Source organism: Hylobates moloch, unplaced genomic scaffold (assembly GCF_009828535.3).
Source record: "Hylobates moloch isolate HMO894 unplaced genomic scaffold, HMol_V3 SCAFFOLD_18, whole genome shotgun sequence".
Classification (NCBI taxonomy): Eukaryota; Metazoa; Chordata; class Mammalia; order Primates; family Hylobatidae; genus Hylobates; species Hylobates moloch.
In genome coordinates, this window is record NW_026652293.1 from 37,857,763 (window position 1) to 37,878,485 (window position 20,723).

At 38.6% G+C, this 20,723-nt stretch overlaps 1 protein-coding gene across 6 annotated transcripts in view; it reads left to right on the forward strand.

Annotated features, from left to right (window-relative positions):
- ITGB3BP (integrin subunit beta 3 binding protein) overlaps window positions 1-20,723 on the forward strand; it is a 102,218-nt gene that overhangs the window by 37,694 nt on the left and 43,801 nt on the right. For all 6 annotated transcript variants that reach the window (XM_058430886.1, XM_058430885.1, XM_058430884.1 and 3 more), the window contains exon 4: window positions 8,746-8,815. In XM_058430886.1, the coding sequence (XP_058286869.1) occupies window positions 8,746-8,815 (70 nt within the window). The remainder of the gene's footprint in view (window positions 1-8,745; window positions 8,816-20,723) is intronic.

Sequence of the window (20,723 nt, forward strand, 5' to 3'; positions counted from 1 at the left end):
AGTAACTGGAAAACTCATTTACTACATTTACTACTCAATATGTTGTATTACTCAACTGTCTAGTAACTGATCTAAGTCTTACTCTTAGAAATATTAAAATTCTTCATATTTAACAGCTGAGAATTATTTAAAATCCTAAGTCCTTCCATGAGAAGACTGAGGTTAATACTATTGATCCACATTTTTACAGGGTGAGATATTTGACTAGTTCTCTTATAATAAAAATATTTAGAAGGGAGGAGCCAAGATGGCCAAATAGAAACAGCTCCGGTCTACAGCTCCCAGCGTGAGCAATGCAGAAACGGGGTGATTTTTGCATTTCCAACTGAGGTACTGGGTTCATCTCACTGGGGAGTGCCAGACAGTAGGTGCAGGACAGTGGGTGCAGCACACCATGCTCAAGCCGAAGCAGGGTGAGGCATCGCCTCACCCGGGAAACGCAAGGGGTCAGGGAATTCCCTTTCCTAGTTGAAGAAAGCGGTGACAGACGGCACCTGGAAAATTGGGTCACTCCCACCCTAATACTACGGTTTTCCAACGGGCTTAAAAAGCGGCACACCAGGAGATTATATCCCGCACCTGGCTCGGAGGGTCCTACACCCACAGAGTCTCGCTCATTGCTAGCACAGCAGTCCGAGATCAAACTGCAAGGTGGCAGCGAGGCTGGGGGAGGGGCGCCCACCATTGCCGAGTTAGTTGTCTGATTAGGTAAACAAAGCGGCCGGGAAGCTCGAACTGGGTGGAACCCACCACAGCTCAAGGAGGCCTGCCTGCCTCTGTAGGCTCCACCTCTGGGGGCAGGGCACAGACAAACAAAAAGCAGTAACCTCTGCAGACTTAAATATCCCTCTCTGACAGCTTTGAAGAGAGTAGTGGTTCTCCCAGCATGCAGCTTGAGATCTGAGAATGGGCAGACTGCCTCCTCAAGTGTGTCCCTGACCCCCGAGTAGCCTAACTGGGAGGCACCCCCCAGTAGGGGCAGACTGACACCTCACATGGCCGGGTACTCCTCTGAGACAAAACTTCCAGAGGAACGATCAGGCAGCAGCATCTGCGGTTCACCAATATCCGCTGTTCTGCAGCCACTGCTGCTGATACGCAGGCAAACAGGGTCTGGAGTGGACCTCTAGCAAACCAACAGACCTGCAGCTGAGGGTCCTGTCTGGTAGAAGGAAAACTAACAAACAGAAAGGACATCCACACCAAAAACCCCTCTGTACGCCACCATCATCAGAGACCAAAGGTAGATAAAACCACAAAGATGGGAAAAAAACAGAGCAGAAAAACTGGAAACTCTAAAAATCAGAGTACCTCTCCTCCTCCGAAGGAACGCAGCTCCTCACCAGCAACGGAACAAAGCTGGACAGAGAATGACTTTGACGAGTTGAGAGAGGAAGACATCAGACGATCAAACTACTCCGAGCTACAGGAGGAAATTCGAACCAATGGCAAAGAAGTTAAAAGCTTTGAAAAAAAAATTAGACAAATGGATAACTAGAATAATCAACGCAGAGAAGTCCTTAAAGGACCTGATGGAGCTGAAAACCAAGGCACGAGAGCTACGTGACAAATGCAGAAGCCTCAGTAGCCGATGCGATCAACTGGAAGAAAGGGTATCAGTGATGGAAGACGAAATGAATGAAATGAAGCAAGAAGAGAAGTTTAGAGAAAAAAGAATAAAAAGAAACGAACAAAGCCTCCAAGAAATATGGGACTATGTGAAAAGACCAAATCTACGTCTGATTGGTGTACCTGAAGGTGACGGGGAGAATGGAACCAAGCAGGAAAACACTCTGCAGGATATTATCCAGGAAGACTTCCCCAATCTAGCAAGGTAGGCCAACATTCAAATTCAGGAAATACAGAGAACGCCACAAACATACTCCTCGAGAAGAGCAACACCAAGACACATAATTGTCAGATTCACCAAAGATGAAATGAAGGAAAAATTGTTAAGGGCAGCCAGAGAGAAAGGTCGGGTTACCCACAAAGGGAAGCCCATCAGACTAACAGCTGATTTCTCTGCAGAAACTCTACAAGCCAGAAGAGAGTGGGGACCAATATTCAACATTCTTAAAGAAAAGAATTTTCAACCCAGAATCTCATATCCAGCCAAACTAAGCTTCATAAGTGAAGGAGAAATAAAATACTTTACAGACAAGCAAATGCTGCGAGATTTTGTCACCACCAGCCCTAAAAGAGCTCCTGAAGGAAGCACTAAACATGGAAAGAACAACCAGTACCAGCCCCTGCAAAAACACACCAAATTGTAAAGACCATCAAGGCTAGGAAGAAACTGCATCAACTAACGAGCAAAATAACCAGCTAACATCATAATGACAGGATCAAATTCACACATAACAATATCAACCTTAAATGTAAATGGGCTAAATGCTCCAATTAAAAGACACAGACTGGCAAATTGGATAAAGAGTCAAGACCCATCAGTGTGCTGTATTCAGGAAACCCATCTCACGTGCAGAGACACACATAGGCTCAAAATAAAGGGATGGAGGAAGATCTCCCAAGCAAATGGAAAACAAAAAAAGGCAGGGGTTGCAATCCTAGTCTCTGCTAAAACAGACTTTAAACCAACAAAGATCAAAAGAGACAAAGAAGGCCATTACATAATGGTAAAGGGATCAATTCAACAAGAAGAGCTAACTATCCTAAATATATATGCACCCAATACAGGAGCACCCAGATTCATAAAGCAAGTCCTGAGTGACCTACAAAGAGACCTAGACTCCCACACAATAATAATGGGAGACTTTAACACCCCACTGTCAACATTAGACAGATCAACGAGACAGAAAGTTAACAAGGATACCCAGGAATTGAACTCAGCTCTGCACCAAGCGGACCTAATAGACATCTACAGAACTCTCCACCCCAAATCAACAGAATATACAGTATTTTCAGCACCGCACTACACCTACTCCAAAATTGACCACATAGTTGGAAGTAAAGCACTCCTCAGCACATGTAAAAGAACAGAAATTATAACAAACTGTCTCTCAGACCACAGTGCAATCAAACTAGAACTCAGGATTAAGAAACTCACCCAAAACCGCTCAACTACATGGAAACTGAACAACCTGCTCCTGAATGACTACTGGATAAATAATGAAATGAAGGCAGAAATAAAGATGTTCTTTGAAACCAGCGAGAACAAAGACACAACATACCAGAATCTCTGGGACACATTCAAAGCAGTGTGTAGAGGGAAATTTATAGCACTAAGTGCCCACAAGAGAAAGCAGGAAAGATCTAAAATTGACACCCTAACATCACAATTAAAAGAACTAGAAAAGCAAGAGCAAACACATTCAAAAGCTAGCAGAAGGCAAGAAATAACTAAGATCAGAGCAGAACTGAAGGAAACAGAGACACAAAAAACCCTTCAAAGAATTAATTAATCCAGGAGCTGTTTTTTTGAAAAGATCAACAAAACTGATAGACTGCTAGCAAGACTAATAAAGAAGAAAAGAGAGAAGAATCAAATAGATGCAATAAAAAATGATAAAGGGGATATCACCACTGATCCCACAGAAATACAATCTACTATCAGAGAATACTACAAACACCTCTATGCAAATAAACTAGAAAATCTAGAAGAAAATGGATAAATTCCTGGACACATACACCCTCCCAAGACTAAACCAGGAAGAAGTTGAATCTCTGAATAGACCAATAATGGGCTCTGAAATTGAGGTAATAATTAATAGCTTACCAACCAAAAAAAGTCCAGGACCAGAGGGATTCACAGCCAAATTCTATCAGAGGTACAAGGAGGAGCTGGTACCATTCCTTCTGAAACTATTCCAATGAATAGAAAAAGAGGGAATCCTCCCTAACTCATTTTATGAGGTCAGCATCATCCTGATACCAAAGCCTGGCAGAGACTCAACAAAAATAGAGAATTTTAGACCAATATCCCTGATGAACATCGATGCAAAAATCCTCAATAAAATACTGGCAAAACAAATCCAGCAGCACATCAAAAAGCTTATCCAACATGATCAAGTGGGCTTCATCCCTGGGATGCAAGGCTGGTTCAACATACGCAAATCAATAAATGTAATCCAACATATAAACAACCAAAGACAAAAACCACATGATTATCTCAATAGATGCAGAAAAGGCCTTTGACAAAATTCAACAACCCTTCATGCTAAAAACTCTCAATAAATTAGGTATTGATGGGACGTATCTCAAAACAATAAGAGCTATCTATGACAAACCCACAGCCAATATCATACTGAATGAGCAAAAACTGGAAGCATTCCCTTTGAAAACTGGCACAAGACAGGAATGCCCTCTCTCACCACTCATATTGAACATGCTGTTGGAAGTTGTGGCCGGGGCAATCAGGCAGGAGAAGGAAATAAAGGGTATTCAATTAGGAAAAGAGGAAGTCAAATTGTCCCTGTTTGCAGATGACATGATTGTATATCTAGAAAACCCCATTGTCTCAGCCCAAAGTCTCCTCAAGCTGATAAGCAACTTCAGCAAAGTCTCAAGATACAAAATCAATGTACAAAAATCACAAGCATTCTTATACACCAATAAGAGACAAACAGAGAGCCAAATCATGAGTGAACTCCCATTCACAATTGCTTCAAAGAGAATAAAATACCTAGGAATCCAACTTACGAGGGACGTGAAGGACCTCTTCAAGGAGAACTACAAACCAATGCTCAATGAAATAAAAGAGGATACAAACAAGTGGAAGAACATTCCATGCTCATGGGTAGGAAGAATCAATATCGTGAAAATGGCCATACTGCCCAAGGTAATTTATAGATTCAATGCCATCCCCATCAAGCTACCAATGACTTTCTTCACAGAATTGGAAAATACTACTTTAAAGTTCATATGGAACCAAAAAAGAGCCCGCATCGCCAAGTCAATCCTAAGCCAAAAGAACAAAGCTGGAGGCATCACACTACCTGACTTCAAACTATACTACAAGGCTACAGTAACCAAAACAGCATGGTACTGGTACCAAAAGAGAGATATAGACCAATGGAACAGAACAGAGCCCTCAGAAATAATGCCACATATCTACAACCATCTGATCTTTGACAAACCTGACAAAAACAAGAAATGGGGAAAGGATTCCCTATTTAATAAATGGTGCTGGGAAAACTGGCTAGCCATATGTAGAAAGCTGAAACTGGATCCCTTCCTTACACCTTATACAAAAGTTAATTCAAGATGGATTAAAGACTTAAATGTTAGACCTAAAACCATAAAAACCCTAGAAGAAAACCTAGGCAATACTATTCAGGACATAGGCATGGGCAAGGACTTCATGTCTAAAACACCAAAAGCAATGGCAACAAAAGCCAAAATTGACAAATGGGATTTAATTAAACTAAAGAGCTTCTGCACAGCAAAAGAAACTACCATCAGAGTGAACAGGCAACCTACAGAATGGGAGAAAGTTTTTGCAACCTACTCATCTGACAAAGGGCTAATATCCAGAATCTACAATGAACTCCAACAAATTTACAAGAAAAAAACAACCCCATCAAAAAGTGGGTGAAGGATATGAACAGACACTTCTCAAAAGAAGACATTTATGCAGCCAACAGACACATGAAAAAATGCTCATCATCACTGGCCATCAGAGAAATGCAAATCAAAACCACAATGAGATACCATCTCACACCAGTTAGAATGGCCATCATTAAGAAGTCAGGAAACAACAGGTGCTGGAGAGGATGTGGAGAAATAGGAACACTTTTACACTGTTGGTGGTACTGTAAACTAGTTCAACCATTGTGGAAGTCAGTGTGGCGATTCCTCAGGGATCTAGAACTAGAAATACCATTTGACCCAGCCATCCCATTACTGGGTATATACCCAAAGGATTATAAATCATGCTGCTATAAAGACACATGCACACGTATGTTTATTGTGGCACTATTCACAATAGCAAAGACTTGGAACCAAGCCAAATGTCCAACAATGATAGACTGGATTAAGAAAATGTGGCACATATACACCATGGAATACTATGCAGCCATAAAAAATGATGAGTTCATGTCCTTTGTAGGGACATGGATGAAGCTGGAAACCATCATTCTCAGCAAATATCACAAGGACAAAAACCAAACACCGCATGTTCTCACTCATAGGTGGGAACTGAACAATGAGAACACATGGACACAGGAAGGGGAACATCACACACTGGGGACTGTTGTGGGTGGGGGGAGGGGGGAGGGATAGCATTAAGAGATATACCTAATGCTAAATGACGAGCTAATGGGTGCAGCACACCAACATGGCACATGTATGCATATGTAACAAACCTGCACATTGTGCACATGTACCCTAAAACTTTAAGTATAATAATAATAAAATATATATCTATGTATTTAGAAAGGCATTGAATACCTAGTGAAAATTCAAATAACATTCTTTACCATTTCTTACCTCACATTTTTTGCTATTAGTGCTGATACATGAAAATGAATTACAAGTTAAAGGAGCAAAGTAATTTTAATACTTAATTTTGGAGCCTTACTTAATGCAAACAGCATAGTACAAAATTCAGGAAACTAGTATTGACCTTTAGGCAAAGATTTTCTGAAATAAGGTTTAAGGTACAATTTGGGTTTTCACTTGTGGTTTTCCACAAAACATTCATTTTCAGCTTTTTTTTAGAGACAATTTATTACTCCAAAACTCTCTAAAATCATAATAGATTGTTATTCTTTCCCCCTTACATTCTTTACTAAATTTTTAACGATATTAATTTTTTCTGTTTGGAACTTAAGGATAAAGACTTGTCAAATAAGGCATAGTTCATAAAGAAGAGAAATAACTAGTGCTTTAACAAAATTTCTGTAAGTTTTTTCTCCTTTTGCCATTAGAGACTATTTTGGGGTAACAATTCAATTGTGATAGGTTTTTTTGTTTTTGTTTTTGAGGAAGACATAGGTCCAAAGTAACAATGAGAGGAATTATTATTAATCAATTTGTGAACCAGTGGACTCAATGAAATTGAGTTTCTTTTGACTGTTTTTCATTAGTGGTAAACAGTTTGGGTTATTCATTCGTTTGCTTGTTCATTCATTCAATAAACATCAAAAGCCAGTATATTTAAGACACTGAAAATCTTAACTCTACTAATATGTGTCCTCAAATACTTGCTAATTATATATCAAATGTGTTTAAAGTACATAGTGTATATGGTAGTATAAAGTACTCTAGAACAAACAACTAAATAGCTCATAAAACAATTATCCACTTGACCATTGATAAGTACAAACATTATGTTCTACTAGAGCTATAAAATCAAACAAACTTACATTTCAACCCAGTGGGCATATGAAGGATTATGACTTAATTGCATCCTATGTCTTCACGTGTGCATCTGTCAATTTGTGAAACTTGTAAAAGTTTCGATAAGCCATGACCTTGGATAGCTACATGGCATTTTAAATGGAATGTAACCATTTATTTATTTTATTGTTATCTTAAATAAATAATGAGTGATATACTTAGATCTTCCCAAGGATTTACTAAACAAACACGCATTTAAAGATTCAGGTCCTCAAAAAATTTAAATAAAACTACCATATGACCCAGCAATCTCACTACAGAGTATATGTTCAAAGGATATTAAGTCAGTATGTCAAAGAAATGTCTGGACTCCCATGTTCATTGCACCGTTATTCACAATAGCTAAGATACTGAGTCAACCTAAGTGCCCATGAACAGATGAATGGATAAAGAAAATATGGTATATATACTCAATGGAATGTTCTTAACCTTTAAAAAGAGGGAAATCCTGCCACTTGGGACAACATGAATGAACCTGGAGGATATTATGTTAAGGGAAGTAAGCCAGGCACAGAAAGACAAATACCACATGATCTCACTTATAAGTGGGATCTAAAAAAGTCAAAATCAGAACAGAAAATAGAATGGTGATTATCAGGATCTGCTGGTCGGGAGGGCTGAGTGATTGGGAACATGTTGACCAAATGATAAAAAATTTCAGCTAGACAGGAGGAACAAGTTCAATTATCATATAATTGACTGTAATTAATAACAGCGTATTATATACTTGAAAATTGCTAAGAGAGTAGACTTTAGTGTTCATACCACAAAAAATGATAAGCATGTAAGGTAATAGATAGGTTAACTAGTTTGATTTAGCCATTTCACAATATATACATATTTCCGAACATGTTATACACTATAAATATTGTGTCAGTTTAAAAATAAAATTAAAAAGTACTTTTACCCCTAAAATCAAATTTATTTTACAATGATATTACGAGGAACTTAACTATTTTCTGAGTATTGGTATCACCAATCCCTTGTTGTTAACTTGAGAAAAAAAATAAAGGTGGAATAATGCAAACTGCTTTGGAAGCCTTTATATGATATCATTGATTAAAATATTGATGAAAGTATCCTTTATTCAATAAAGTTTACTAATGCATTTTAACCTAATTATAGAATCACATTGTATTTCTCTTTAATATACCAACCTTCGGTGGAAATTTTATTCAAAAGATTATTCTTCTTATATGGTATTGTGAATAAGAAATTAGGAAAATGGGAAATGAAAAAAAACAAAATAGGATACTTTTTCTTTTCCCACCTCCCTTCCATTTGTCCACCCTTTTACTTTCTATTTAAAATTTGACAATCTAAATTCTATTTAAAATTTGATGATTTCTCCTTTAACTTTATGTCCCTTTCTTTATTACACATATATAGAAAAGAGAAAAAAATTGAATCACCCCAGTTTAACTGAAAGCAAAGAATCTACAACAAAAGACAATGATGAGTAAGTTTGTTATTTTTGAAATTATGTATGTGTATCTTGCAGAAAGACGTTCATATTTGTTAAAGTGACCATTTAAAAGCATTTATTTGTAGAAATTAATAGTTTATACCTGACCTGAAATATTCTTTATTAAGTAAGTAGAATACCTTAGTTGTGATGTGGTTTGTGATATTCTATAATGGTTATATATGATGCCTTAATTTTAATACTCATTGAGCCCAGTTCTCCCAGCCTATGCATAATAGACCAGCTCAGGGTAAAACTGAGGAAGACACTTATTTCAGATTTACATGGATGGAGAAGTAATGCGTGGTTTGGGGACAAAGTGTCTTAACAAATAGCTGGTTCAGGATGAAGCTAGAAACAGTGAAGCCAGCAGAGTGAGAGATCTAGAGGAACCTGGAAGGCCTACAATGCCAGCAACCAGTCATTTTCATATTGTCCTGCTGGTGGTTCCTTTGGATGAAGGCATTATCTGCAGAAAGCTACTGTCTACATAGGAAAAGCCTGGGAAGAATACAGATGGCTGTCCATATCTGTGTATTACATACTTGTGGATTCAACCAATGACAGATTGAAAATATTTCGAGAAAAAAATGAATGGTTGCATCTGTACTGAACATATACAAACTTTTTTCTTGTCATTATTTCCTAAACCAATATAGTATAACAGCTATTTCTATAGCATTTACATTGTGTTAAGTATTATAAGTAATCTAGAGATGATTAAAATACATGGGAGGATATGCATAGGTTATATGCAAATACACCATTTTATATAGGAGACTTGAGCCTCCATGGATTTTGGTATCTGCAGGAGTCGTGGAACCAGTTCTCCACAGATACTGAGGGACAGCTCTATTTGTATCTTCTTCCTGGAAGGATTGAATTAAGCAGAACAGGGGTTAAATTTTCAAAGTAGTACATATGTTTAGCTCATTTACCATTTCAGGGTATCTTCTATGTACCACACCAGTGGACACCAAAGAGTAAAGATAAGGAAAATGAAGTTTCTCCCCATTGGGAACTTATGATCTTTTTTTTTTTTTCCCTGAAACAGTCTCACTCTGTTGCCCCCCCTGGAGCACAATGGTGTGATCACCATTCAGTGCAGCCTCAACCTCCTGGGTTCAAGCAATCCTCCCACCTCAGCCTCCTGCGTAGTTGAGACTACAGGTCCATGCCACCACGCCCTACTAATTTTTGTGTATTTTTGCAGAGACGGGGTTTCGCCATGTTACCCTGGCTAGTATCGAACCCCTGGGCTCAAGCGATCCACTCGCCCAGGCCTCCCAAAGTGCTGGGATTACAGGTGTGAGATACTGCATGCAGCCTGGGAGCTTATAATCTTACGCTGTAAGTTAATATACCTTCCTCAATTTAGAAATGGGTTATGTTTACAAATGTTTTTGGAGTCATTTACATGGAACTCAGAGTGCATTTTCCATGCAAATAGTGTTATAATCTGTGGCTACAGCCCCAAGTCAGGGCACAGATCTATTTATTTCATAATATAGCTGAACTATAGTTTTGGTAGTAGTCCAGATTAAAAGATGTGGAAACTGAGTGCCATTTAAAATACTTTAGGGACAAAGAGAAGAGTTTTTCAAAGAATTCTCATTGTTTGGCATCTCCTACATCTGTCCTCTATTTGCTTTTAGTAGCTGTTTTCCCTCGACATGCTGCTCCTCCAGCTCCAAATATTTGCGTGTTTCAGTCTTTTCTACCCCACAAATATTTTTGTTGTAAATTATTTCTTCCTACTCCTAATCAAAGCTCTTGTTTCCTCAGTGAACTGATCTCAACTAGATACTAACAGGAAAGCATTCTTTTTTGTTTAACTTATTTAATGTTTTTTAACATAGGAAATATATGTAACAGGAAAAAGTTCAAATTATACAAAAGGATATACCGTGAAAGCAAGTAGCAAGTAAAATTTATAAATCACAGATAATCTTGTATTTGAAAGCAGATGCCTGCTAAACCGAATTAATTTCTGATGCAGTTATATAAAATGTAAATAGCCAGCAAAGGAGGAAATGTTTTTGGACAAAAGTGATACCAGATAATCAAGCCTGTTGTTTTTCTCCCTGAATCAGCTCCACTTAAACTTAATAGTGTCTTTCCTTCTTTCTTCTTGTAAACTCATCAATTTATTTAGAGCTCAGACTTTTAAAACAATAGCTCCCATGGCAGTGGGCTTCAAGGAGCAAGGGAAGAGCAAGAACCATTGTTATGAGTCACATAGGAATTTGCCTATGTTTATTTAATTTATTAATTTCTCTCCATATTTGTTTCTAAAGATCTCTATTATTTAAGTATATCACTCCATGAATTGGTGTTATAATTAGTGAATTTAAGTATGAGCTGAGACATTTTACAACATATAAAAATAATGGGTCGGGCGCCCATTATTATCTACTAAAAAATACAAAAATTAGCTGGACGTGGTGGCGGGCGCCTGTGGTCCCAGCTACCCAGGAGGCTGAGGCAGGAGAATCACTTGAACCCGGGATGGGGAGGTTGCAGTGAGTTTATATCGTGCCACTGTACTACAGCCTGGGTGACAGAGCAAGACTCTGTCTCAAAAAAAAAAAAAAAAAAAAGTATTTCTGTCAGGAGACTGAGGAAAGAAGATTGCTTGAGACCAGGAGTTCAGGGCTGTAGTACACTATGATCCCTCCTGTAAATAGCCGCTGCACACCAGCCTGGGTAACACAGTGAGACCCTGTCTCTTAAAAAAAAAAAAAAAAAAAAGATGCATTTCTTTTTTTCTTTTTTCTTTCTTTCTTTCTTTCTTTCTTTCTTTTTTTTTTTTTTTTTTCTGAGACAGTGTCTTGCTGTGTCACCCAGGCTAAAGTGCAATGATGCAATCTCGGCTCACTGCAACCTCCGCCTCCTGGGCTCAAGCTGTTCTCCTGCCTCAGCATCCCTAGTAGCTGGGATTACAGGCGCCCGCTACCATGCATGGCTAATTTTTGTATTAGTAGAGACTGGGTTCTGCCTGCTTGGCCAGACTAGTCTCGAATTCCTGACCTCAGGTGATCTGCCCGCCTCAGCCTCCTGAAGTGCTGGGATTACAGGCGTGAGCCACCGCACCTGGCCAGGATGCATTTCTGATTGTTTTTTTTTTTTCATTCATTAAAATAACTCAGTTCTAGCTAATAAAGCCATTTTTATCTTTAGTAATAGATTCTTTATTCCATTTGTTTAGATTTCTTTTATTTTTTAAAACCACTGCGTAAAGACTTGGATTTTTTTTTTTTTTCTTAAGAAACAGAATCATGCTCTGTCACCCAGGCTGGAGTGCAGTGGCATAATCATAGCCTTAACCTCCTGGGCTCAAGTTATCCTCCCACCTCAGCCTCCTAAGTAGCTAGAAGTACAGGTATGTTACTACCCCTGGCTAATTCTTTTACTTTTTTGTAGAGATGTTTTCTTGCCATGTTGCCCAGGCTGAACTTGCACTCCTGGGCTAAAGCGATCCTCTTGCCTCAGCCTGAAGACTTGGGTTTTTAAAATCTCAAATTAAATGGAATATTGCCAGGCACGGTGGTTCACGCCTGTAATCCTAGCACTTTGGGAAGCTGAGGCAAGCAGTTTGCTTGAGCCCAGGAGTTTGAGACCGGCCTGAGCAACATGGCCAGACCCTGTCTCTACAAAAAATTTTTTTTTAATTAGCTGAGTGTGGTTGTGCACACTTGTGATCCCAGCTACTTGGGAGGCTGAGGTGGGAGGATCACTTGAGCCCAGGAGTTTGAGGCTGCAGTGAGCTGTGATAATGTCACTACCCTCCAGCCTAAGCGACCGGGTAAGACCTCATCTCAGTCAATCAGTGAATCAATCAATAAACAACATTGCACATTTGTGGATCAGTTTTAAATGATCATAACATTTTATGTTTTGTTTTGGCAATATTCTTTTTTTTTTCTTTGCAAAAATATCATACCTAGGAGAGATACCGGAGAGGAAGCAAGGCATCTGCTTCTAGAATAATTCCTGTAGCTTCAGTACCTTGATAGAGTCACTGTAGAGTCAGTGTTTGGTCCTACACTATACAAATTTAGAAACTCACCATGAGATGTTGAAGCATAAGGAATTAATGAATACTAATCAGCCTTAGGACAAACCGAAAAATAATGGAAATGACATTTTATTATGAGAACTTTATTGATATCAGTAGTCTTCTCAGGACAGTCTCTTCTGAAAGTCAGTCTGTTCAGATTTAAAAAAAAAAAAAAAGTTATTCACTTTGGGAGGCCGAGGCAGGTGGATGACGAGGTCTAGGAGTTCGAGACCAGCCTGGCCAATATGGTGACACCCCATCCCTACTAAAAATACAAAAATTAGCCAGGTGTGGTGGCTTGCACCTGTAGTCCCAGCTACTCAGGAGGCTGAGGCAGAAGACTCGCTTGAACCCAGGAGGCAGAGCTTGCAGTGAGCCGAGATGGTGCCACTGCACTCCAGCCTAGGTGACTGAGTGAGACTCCGTCTCAAAAAAAAAAAAATTATTTAAAGATATTCCACAATCTAAGAATTAGAATTAAGGGAGTAAGAAGTTTTAACAGATATCTTCATTTAGCTGAATTAATTGTATATATCCTTTTCTCCACAAAAGATAGTACTGTTATTTGTTATCAGTATGGGAAAAATTTTATCTGGACATTTACCCTTACACCATGCACAAAAATCAATTCCAGGTGGATTGGAAGTCTCAATATGAAAGGTAAAAGAATAAAACTTTTAGGGGCTGGGCACGATGGCTTATGCCTGTAATCCCAGCACTTTGGGAGGCTGAGGTGGGCAGATCACGAGGTCAGGAGATTGAGACCATCCTGGCTAACACAATGAAACCCTGTCTCTATTAAAAATACAAAAAAAAAAAAAAAGGGCATGGTGGGGGGCACCTGTAGTCCCAGCTACTTGGGAGGCTGAGGCAGAAGAATGGCGTGAACTTGCGGTGAGCCGAGATCACGCCACCACTGCACTCCAGCCTGGGCGACAGAGCGAGACTCTGTCTCAAAACAAACAAAAAAAAACTTTTAGAGGACTGGACCTTGGATTAGGCAAAATGCCAACTATAAAAGGAAAAAAATGGATAAATTAAACAGCTTTAAAAGTCCTTTTTATAAAAAGAAACTTTTTAGAGTGTGAAAGTACAGCCCAGTGTGTAAAGATTTGCAAGACAATCCAATAGAAAAATGGGCAAAAGACTTTAATTGGCACCTCATAAGAGCAGATTTTCATGTAAACCAGCAAACATATGAAAAGGTACTCAACTGGAAAGTGTCATCTGGGAAAATGCAAATTAAAACCTCCATGAAGCACCACTACATCCTCACTAGAATGCTGAAAATAGAAAAGAAGGAAAATACTGGGTAGATCTTCTGGAGTGAGGATGTGGAACAACTGGAACTCAAATAAACTGCTGGTGGGAGTATAAGTAGATGAAAACCACTTTGGGAAACTGTTTGGCAACATCTAAACCAGGATATATGCATACCTTGTGGCACAGAAATTCCACTTCAGGGTATATACCCAACAGAAGTGTATACATATATTTACCCAAAGACAAATACCATAATGATCATTGCAGCCTAATTCCTAGTTGCCTCAAGTTTGAAAATATCCAGATGTCCATCAACAGTCAAATGGATAAACAAATTATGGTATTTATCTAATGGACTACAGTGAAAATTATCTATAGCTAACAACAATGGCTGAATATCACAAACACAATGTTGAATGTGGAAAAAACTAGACACAAAATGTTTCATAGTGTATAATTCCATTTGTATGAAGTACAAAAATCACCAAAACTAATCAATACTGCTAAAAGTTTCTGGGATGTTGTCAGTGTTCTGTTTCGTGATCTGGGTGCTAACTGCAATTGAATGAGCTGTACACTTATGTGTACCCTTGTCTCTTCTTTTATTTCTATACTAATAGACTCCCAAACTCTCGTGTAAATGAAGTCTTGTGCCAAGACCAGCTCGGTCGGGGAGACCCTCGCCCAGCGGCGCTAGAGGAATTAAAGACACACACACAGAAATATAGAGGTGTGAAGTGGGAAATCAGGGGTCTCATAGCCTTCAGAGCTGAGATCCCCAAACAGAGATTTACCCACATATTTATTAACAGCAATCCAGTCATTAGCATTGTTTCTATAGATATTAAATTAACTAAAAGTATCCCTTATGGGATGGGCTGAATTAAAGGAATAGGTTGGGCTAGTTAACTGCAGCAGGAGCATGTCCTTAAGGCATAGATCGCTCATGCTATTGTTTGTGGCTTAAGAATGCCTTTAAGTGGTTTTCCACCCTGGGCGGGCCAGGTGTTCCTTGCCCTCGTTCCGGTAAACCCACAACCTTACAGCATGGGTGTTAATGGCCATCATGAACATGTCACAGTGCTGCAGAGATTTTGTTTATGGCCAGTTTTAGGGCCCGTTTTTGGCCAGATTTTGGGGGGCTTGTTCCCAACAGTCTTGAACAACACCAGCAATTTTTTCAGACATGTTATATGATTAAGTAGATTTTTAACTTTTGGACTGCATGGCCTTGTATGGGACATTTTCCAAACTGTATTCTATAGGACATTTGTATCTTTAGATATGCCCATAAGTGTTCATGGGGTTAAAACATAATTTTGGACCAGGCATGGTGGGTCATGCCTGTAATCCCAGCACTTTGGGAGGCCGAGGCAGGTGGATCACCTGAGGTTGGGAGTTTGAGACCAGCCTGACCAACATGGAGAAACCCCGTCTCTAGTAAAAATACAAAAATTAGCTGGGCGTGGTGGCACATGCCTGGAATCCCAGCTACTCGGGAGGCTGAGGCAGGAGAATTGCTTGAACCTGGGAGGCAGAGGTTGTGGTGAGCCGAGATCGTGCCATTGCACTCCAGCCTGGGCAATAAGAGCGAGACTCTGTCTCAAAAAAATAATAATAATAATAATAATTTATGGTCAAATAGATATGAGTAAAGGAGATATCTTCATCTTAAGGATTTACAAAGCATAGTAAGTAAACATGGGTAATAATAGCTAGTAATTATTGAATATTTGCCATGTCTTAGGCATATATTATCACATTTAATCCTCTTAACAACCCAGTGAGGTAGATAATGTTATTGCCCTAACAAAGGTGAAGAAACTGACATTTAGAGAGGTAAAATAACAGCTTAAGCTCACAAAGCTTTATGTCGGGCAGACTTTTTTTTTTTTTTTTTTTTGAGACAGAGTGTCACTCTGTCGCCAGGCTGGATTGCACTGGCACGATCTTTATTCACTGCAACCTCCGCCTCCCTGGTTCAAGCAATCCTCCTGCCTCAGGCTCCCGAGTAGCTGGGACTACAAGCATGCACCAGCACGCCCACCTTATTTATTTATTTATTTATTTATTTATTTATTTATTTATTTATTTTGAGACAGAGTTTTGCTGTTATCACCCAGGCTGAAATGCAATGGCACGATCTCTGCTCACTGCAACCACCACCTCCTGGGTTCAAGTAATTCTCCTGCCTCAGCCTCCTGAGTAGCTGAGATTACAGGCATGTGCCACCATGCCTGGCTAATTTTGTATTTTTAGTAGAGATGGGGTTTCTCCATGTTGGTCAGGCTGGTCTTGAACTCACTACCTCAGGTGATCCGCCTGTCTAGGCCTCCCAAAGTGCTGGGATTACAGGCATGAGCCACTGTGCCCAGCTGCAGACTTCTTTTAATTATTATACTAGAGTAACTGACATTATGGTGTACTATCTTATTTTGTCTGCCCAGCATCTCTTCCTGCTGGGATTAACATTCTTTAAATCACTTGTTACCCCATTCCAATAATGTGGCTCTTTATTTAAAGATTACCAAGTCTTATATGACCCTACCCTGGACAGTTGATTGGTCCAAGGGTAGGCACCTGACCTAAACACAGTCACTCAGTTATTTCACAGAATTTATAAAATTGGAAGTAGGAAAAGAGACTACTTCTCAGATGGAGATCTTCAAGCAAAGATGGTACTGGCAGCCATGTTTTTTTACCATGTATTAATAGATGAACTGGTTTGCAGTGAGAGAGAAAGAAGCCCATAGCCAGAGAGAAGAGAGGTATTAGGCAGGGTCCTGTTTGTCTTCTGGCTTCTTTCTGTTGCTCCTTAAGCCTTGCTCAATGTCAGCTTCCCTTTGATTATGAGAGATACTCTAGTATCCCTCCAATAAGTGCCCCCTTTTTATCTTAAAAGATAAATATGTTTACCTTCAGTCATTTACCAATAAAAGAAGTTTCATACAGTATGTAAGATTACTTCAGGGTTTCTCAGTCTCAGCACTGTTGCCATTTGGGTTGGGTAATTCTTTTTGGTAGAGGCTGTCCTATACATTATAGGTTGCTTAACAACATCCTTGGCCCCTACCCATTAGATAAGTTGTTAGAACACAGCGTGGTATTATGATGGCCAGTATGACCTATAGATATGTCTAATAGATTCTATAAAACTAGAATATACAGTGGCTCATTCCTATAATCTCAGCATTTTGGGAAGCCAAGGTAGGAGGATCGCTTGAGCCCAGGAGTTCAAGGCCAGCCTGAGCAACATAGCGAGACTTCATCTCTACATTCAATCAATCAATCAATCAATCAATAAGCAAGCAAGCAAGCTGGATGTGGTGGTGTGCCTGTAGTCCCACTACGCGAGAGGCTGAGATGGGAGGATCACTGGGGCCCAGGAGGTCAAGGCTGCAGTGAGTGGTGATCATGCCAATGCACTCTAGCCTGGGTGACACAGCGAGACTCTGTCTCAAAAAAAGAAAAAAAAAAGCCTAGAAAATAACTATAATTTAGAAAGCAAGATGCTTTTTAAATACATTCTTAGGCAGTTAGAACAAATAATCTATTTTCTGATATGAGAACACTAAATGTTAATGATTATAAACTACTACAAAACAAGTTTCTAAATAAATTTTATTTGCAAAAGCTAGTGAATAGTCAATATCCATCACTGGCCTGTAATCCCAGGACTTTAGGAGGCCAAGGAGGGAGGATCACTTGAGGCAAGGAGTTAGAGACCAGCCTGGGCGACAAAATGAGACCCCATCTCTACAAAAAATAAAAAAATTAGCCAAGCATGGTAGTGTGCACCTGTGGACCCAGCTACATAGGAGGCTGAGTTTGGAGAATCATTTGAGCCCAGGAGGTGGAGGCTGACCTCTGCAGGCCGAAAGAGCCATGGCCTTGGAAGGGCCATAAGTTCCACCACACTCTTGGTGATTCTCACCCTGTAGCTTGGAAAAGGTGCAATACTCTCCATTACCACTAATATAAATAATGTTTGTAAAATTCTTACCTAATAAAAAATTTAGGACAGGCATGTTTCTTTACAGGTACTGTAGCTTGTTTCATGAATGCTTTGTCAAATTATGAAAGTTAAAGTGCAATATTTGAAGACTATAAGTGGTGGTGTATCTTATTTCTAATAAGATAAAACTTTTTGCCTTTGTTTTATCAGGGAGTTATATGTCAGTGTTTGAAACATGCTGTGTGGTATAATAGGTTTAAAATAAATTCTTTAAAAGAGGAATACTGAAACTAGCCTTGTAGATATGTCTGGTGCACGTGATGAAACCTACAGCTTTATTGGGGTTGATGGCAATGCTCTGCTGGCTAACTTTCAAGTGACTGGGTTTTCTAAGTTTGGCAAGTACAAAATTCTAAAATTGGGTTTTCCTTTAGAAATGTGTAGGGTCAGGGGAGGAGGTCCTAACCGTATGTTGTGATCATATGTAGTTTAATCCAGTGTTCCACATGTGTGACTGCTGTTTCTGAGAGAAGTTTCCAAAATGTCACCATTTCTCGGAACTGAATAAACATATTGCCAAGAGGCTTTTCTTAGGAATGAAACGTATCTGAGTAAATGTAAACAAAATTGCCTCTGTCTTGACAGTACCAAAGTTCACATAAAAGGTGAAAGCTCCTGAATCAATGCCATGGCTCCATGGAAGGGGATGGATAGTAGATACATATTAAAATCTATCTGTAACACTAATTTGTTACCATTATGAATCCTTTCAGCTGCATTTTAGGAAAAAGTAGTCGGCTATTTAGAAGTGTGTACATCATTGTTAGTCATTCTTACAGATAAAAACATCTTGGGTCAGCCCACTCTGTCCACTCTTATAGGCTACAGAGAAAAGTCATAATTGGTGTCAATACAAGTTGATGGTTTCCAATCTTAAAAAAAAAATTTAATTAAAAAATAAATGTTAAATGCAGTAAAAATACAAATTTGAATAGAAACATGACTCAGATTATTTTTACAAATACATATTGTTTATTCAAACTAAAATCTTGAGACCCTTAAAAACACAAAATTTATGAAGTAGAGTTCATGGAGAAAAGATGCTTAAGAACTGTAAACAAAATTTCCGACTGGGGCTGGGCATGGTGGATCACACCTATAATCCCAGCACTTTGGGAGGTCAAGTCAAGCAGATCATTTGAGTTCAGGAGTTTAAGCCTGAGCAACATAGGGAGATCCCATCTCTACAAAATTTTTTTTTAAATTAGCAAGCCTGGGTGGTGCACGCTTGTAGTCCCAGCTACTGAGGAAGCTGAGATGGGAGGATCACTCCAGCGCAGCAGATTGCACTCTAGCCTGGGAGACAGAAAAATACCCTATCAAGAAAAAAAAAGAAAAAAATCCCATGGGTGAAATATCTATAAATACCTTTTGTAAGCTTTTAACAGTTTAGAGACATTTTTTAAACTTTAGATTCTTAAATAATTTTAAATTTACAGAAAATTTGCAAGAATATTAAAAAGAATTCCTGAATACTCCCCCAGAGTCGCAAATTGTTAACATTTTGTCACATGTACTTTTAGTCTCTCTGTCACACATGTGCACACACATACATAGGTACTCAGACTTTTCTGAATATTTGAGAAGTTGCAGACATCCTTTTTTACCGCTAAATCCTTCAGTATGTATTTCCTAAGAATAATATTATTTAACCATAGTAAAAATATTAAAATCAGGAAATTTAACATTGATATAATTACTGTTATCTAGTATATAGTCCAAATTCAAATTTTCCCAGTAATGTTCTTTATTGCAATTTTTCTCTTGATGCAGGATTCAATCCAAGATTACATATTACAAAATAGTTCTTAAAATTTCCTTCAATCTAGAACAATTTTTTTAAACTTTTATTGTCTTCTCTGACAGTGATATTTTTAAATAATGTAGACTATTTTTTGTACATCATTCCTCAGTTGCGTTTGCCTGCTATTTTGTCATTATTCATGTTATGTATTTTGGGGCAAAGATATAGAAGAATGTTGAATTACATCAAGAGATATTTTGTCCTATTATTGATGAATTTTAATCATTTGATTACAGTGATGTTCAGCAGGTTTATCTACTATAAAAGTAATCATTGTCCCTTTGTAATTAATAAATACTTTGTGGGAGGTACTTTGTCATGTTTCACCCAGTAGTTTTAACATACATTGATCATTCTTGCCTGAGTCAGTTATTACTGTAATGATTGCCATAGTCATAATTTTCTAACTCCATCATTTCTATATTTATTAGTTGACCTTCTGCTGGTTGGCCATTTAAAAATTCATCTGTTCATAGTGATACAAAGTTTTTCCTTGACTTCCCCTTTTCCATATTTCTATCCCATCTCAAATCTAAATCTCTGTCTCCTAAGAGCAGCAATAAATTTGCACATTTGCTTAATCCTACATCGTACACAAAATACTTGCAGAATTCCCATGCTCACAGCACTGCTAAAAACAAACCTGCAAAGCATTCAAGATTTGTTTGCAGTTTTTTGTCTTTAAAGATAATATAGTCAAATTACTGTTTTCAAAAATTATTTGGATTAGTTCGTCATTTGAAGAAGTATTCATTTGAAA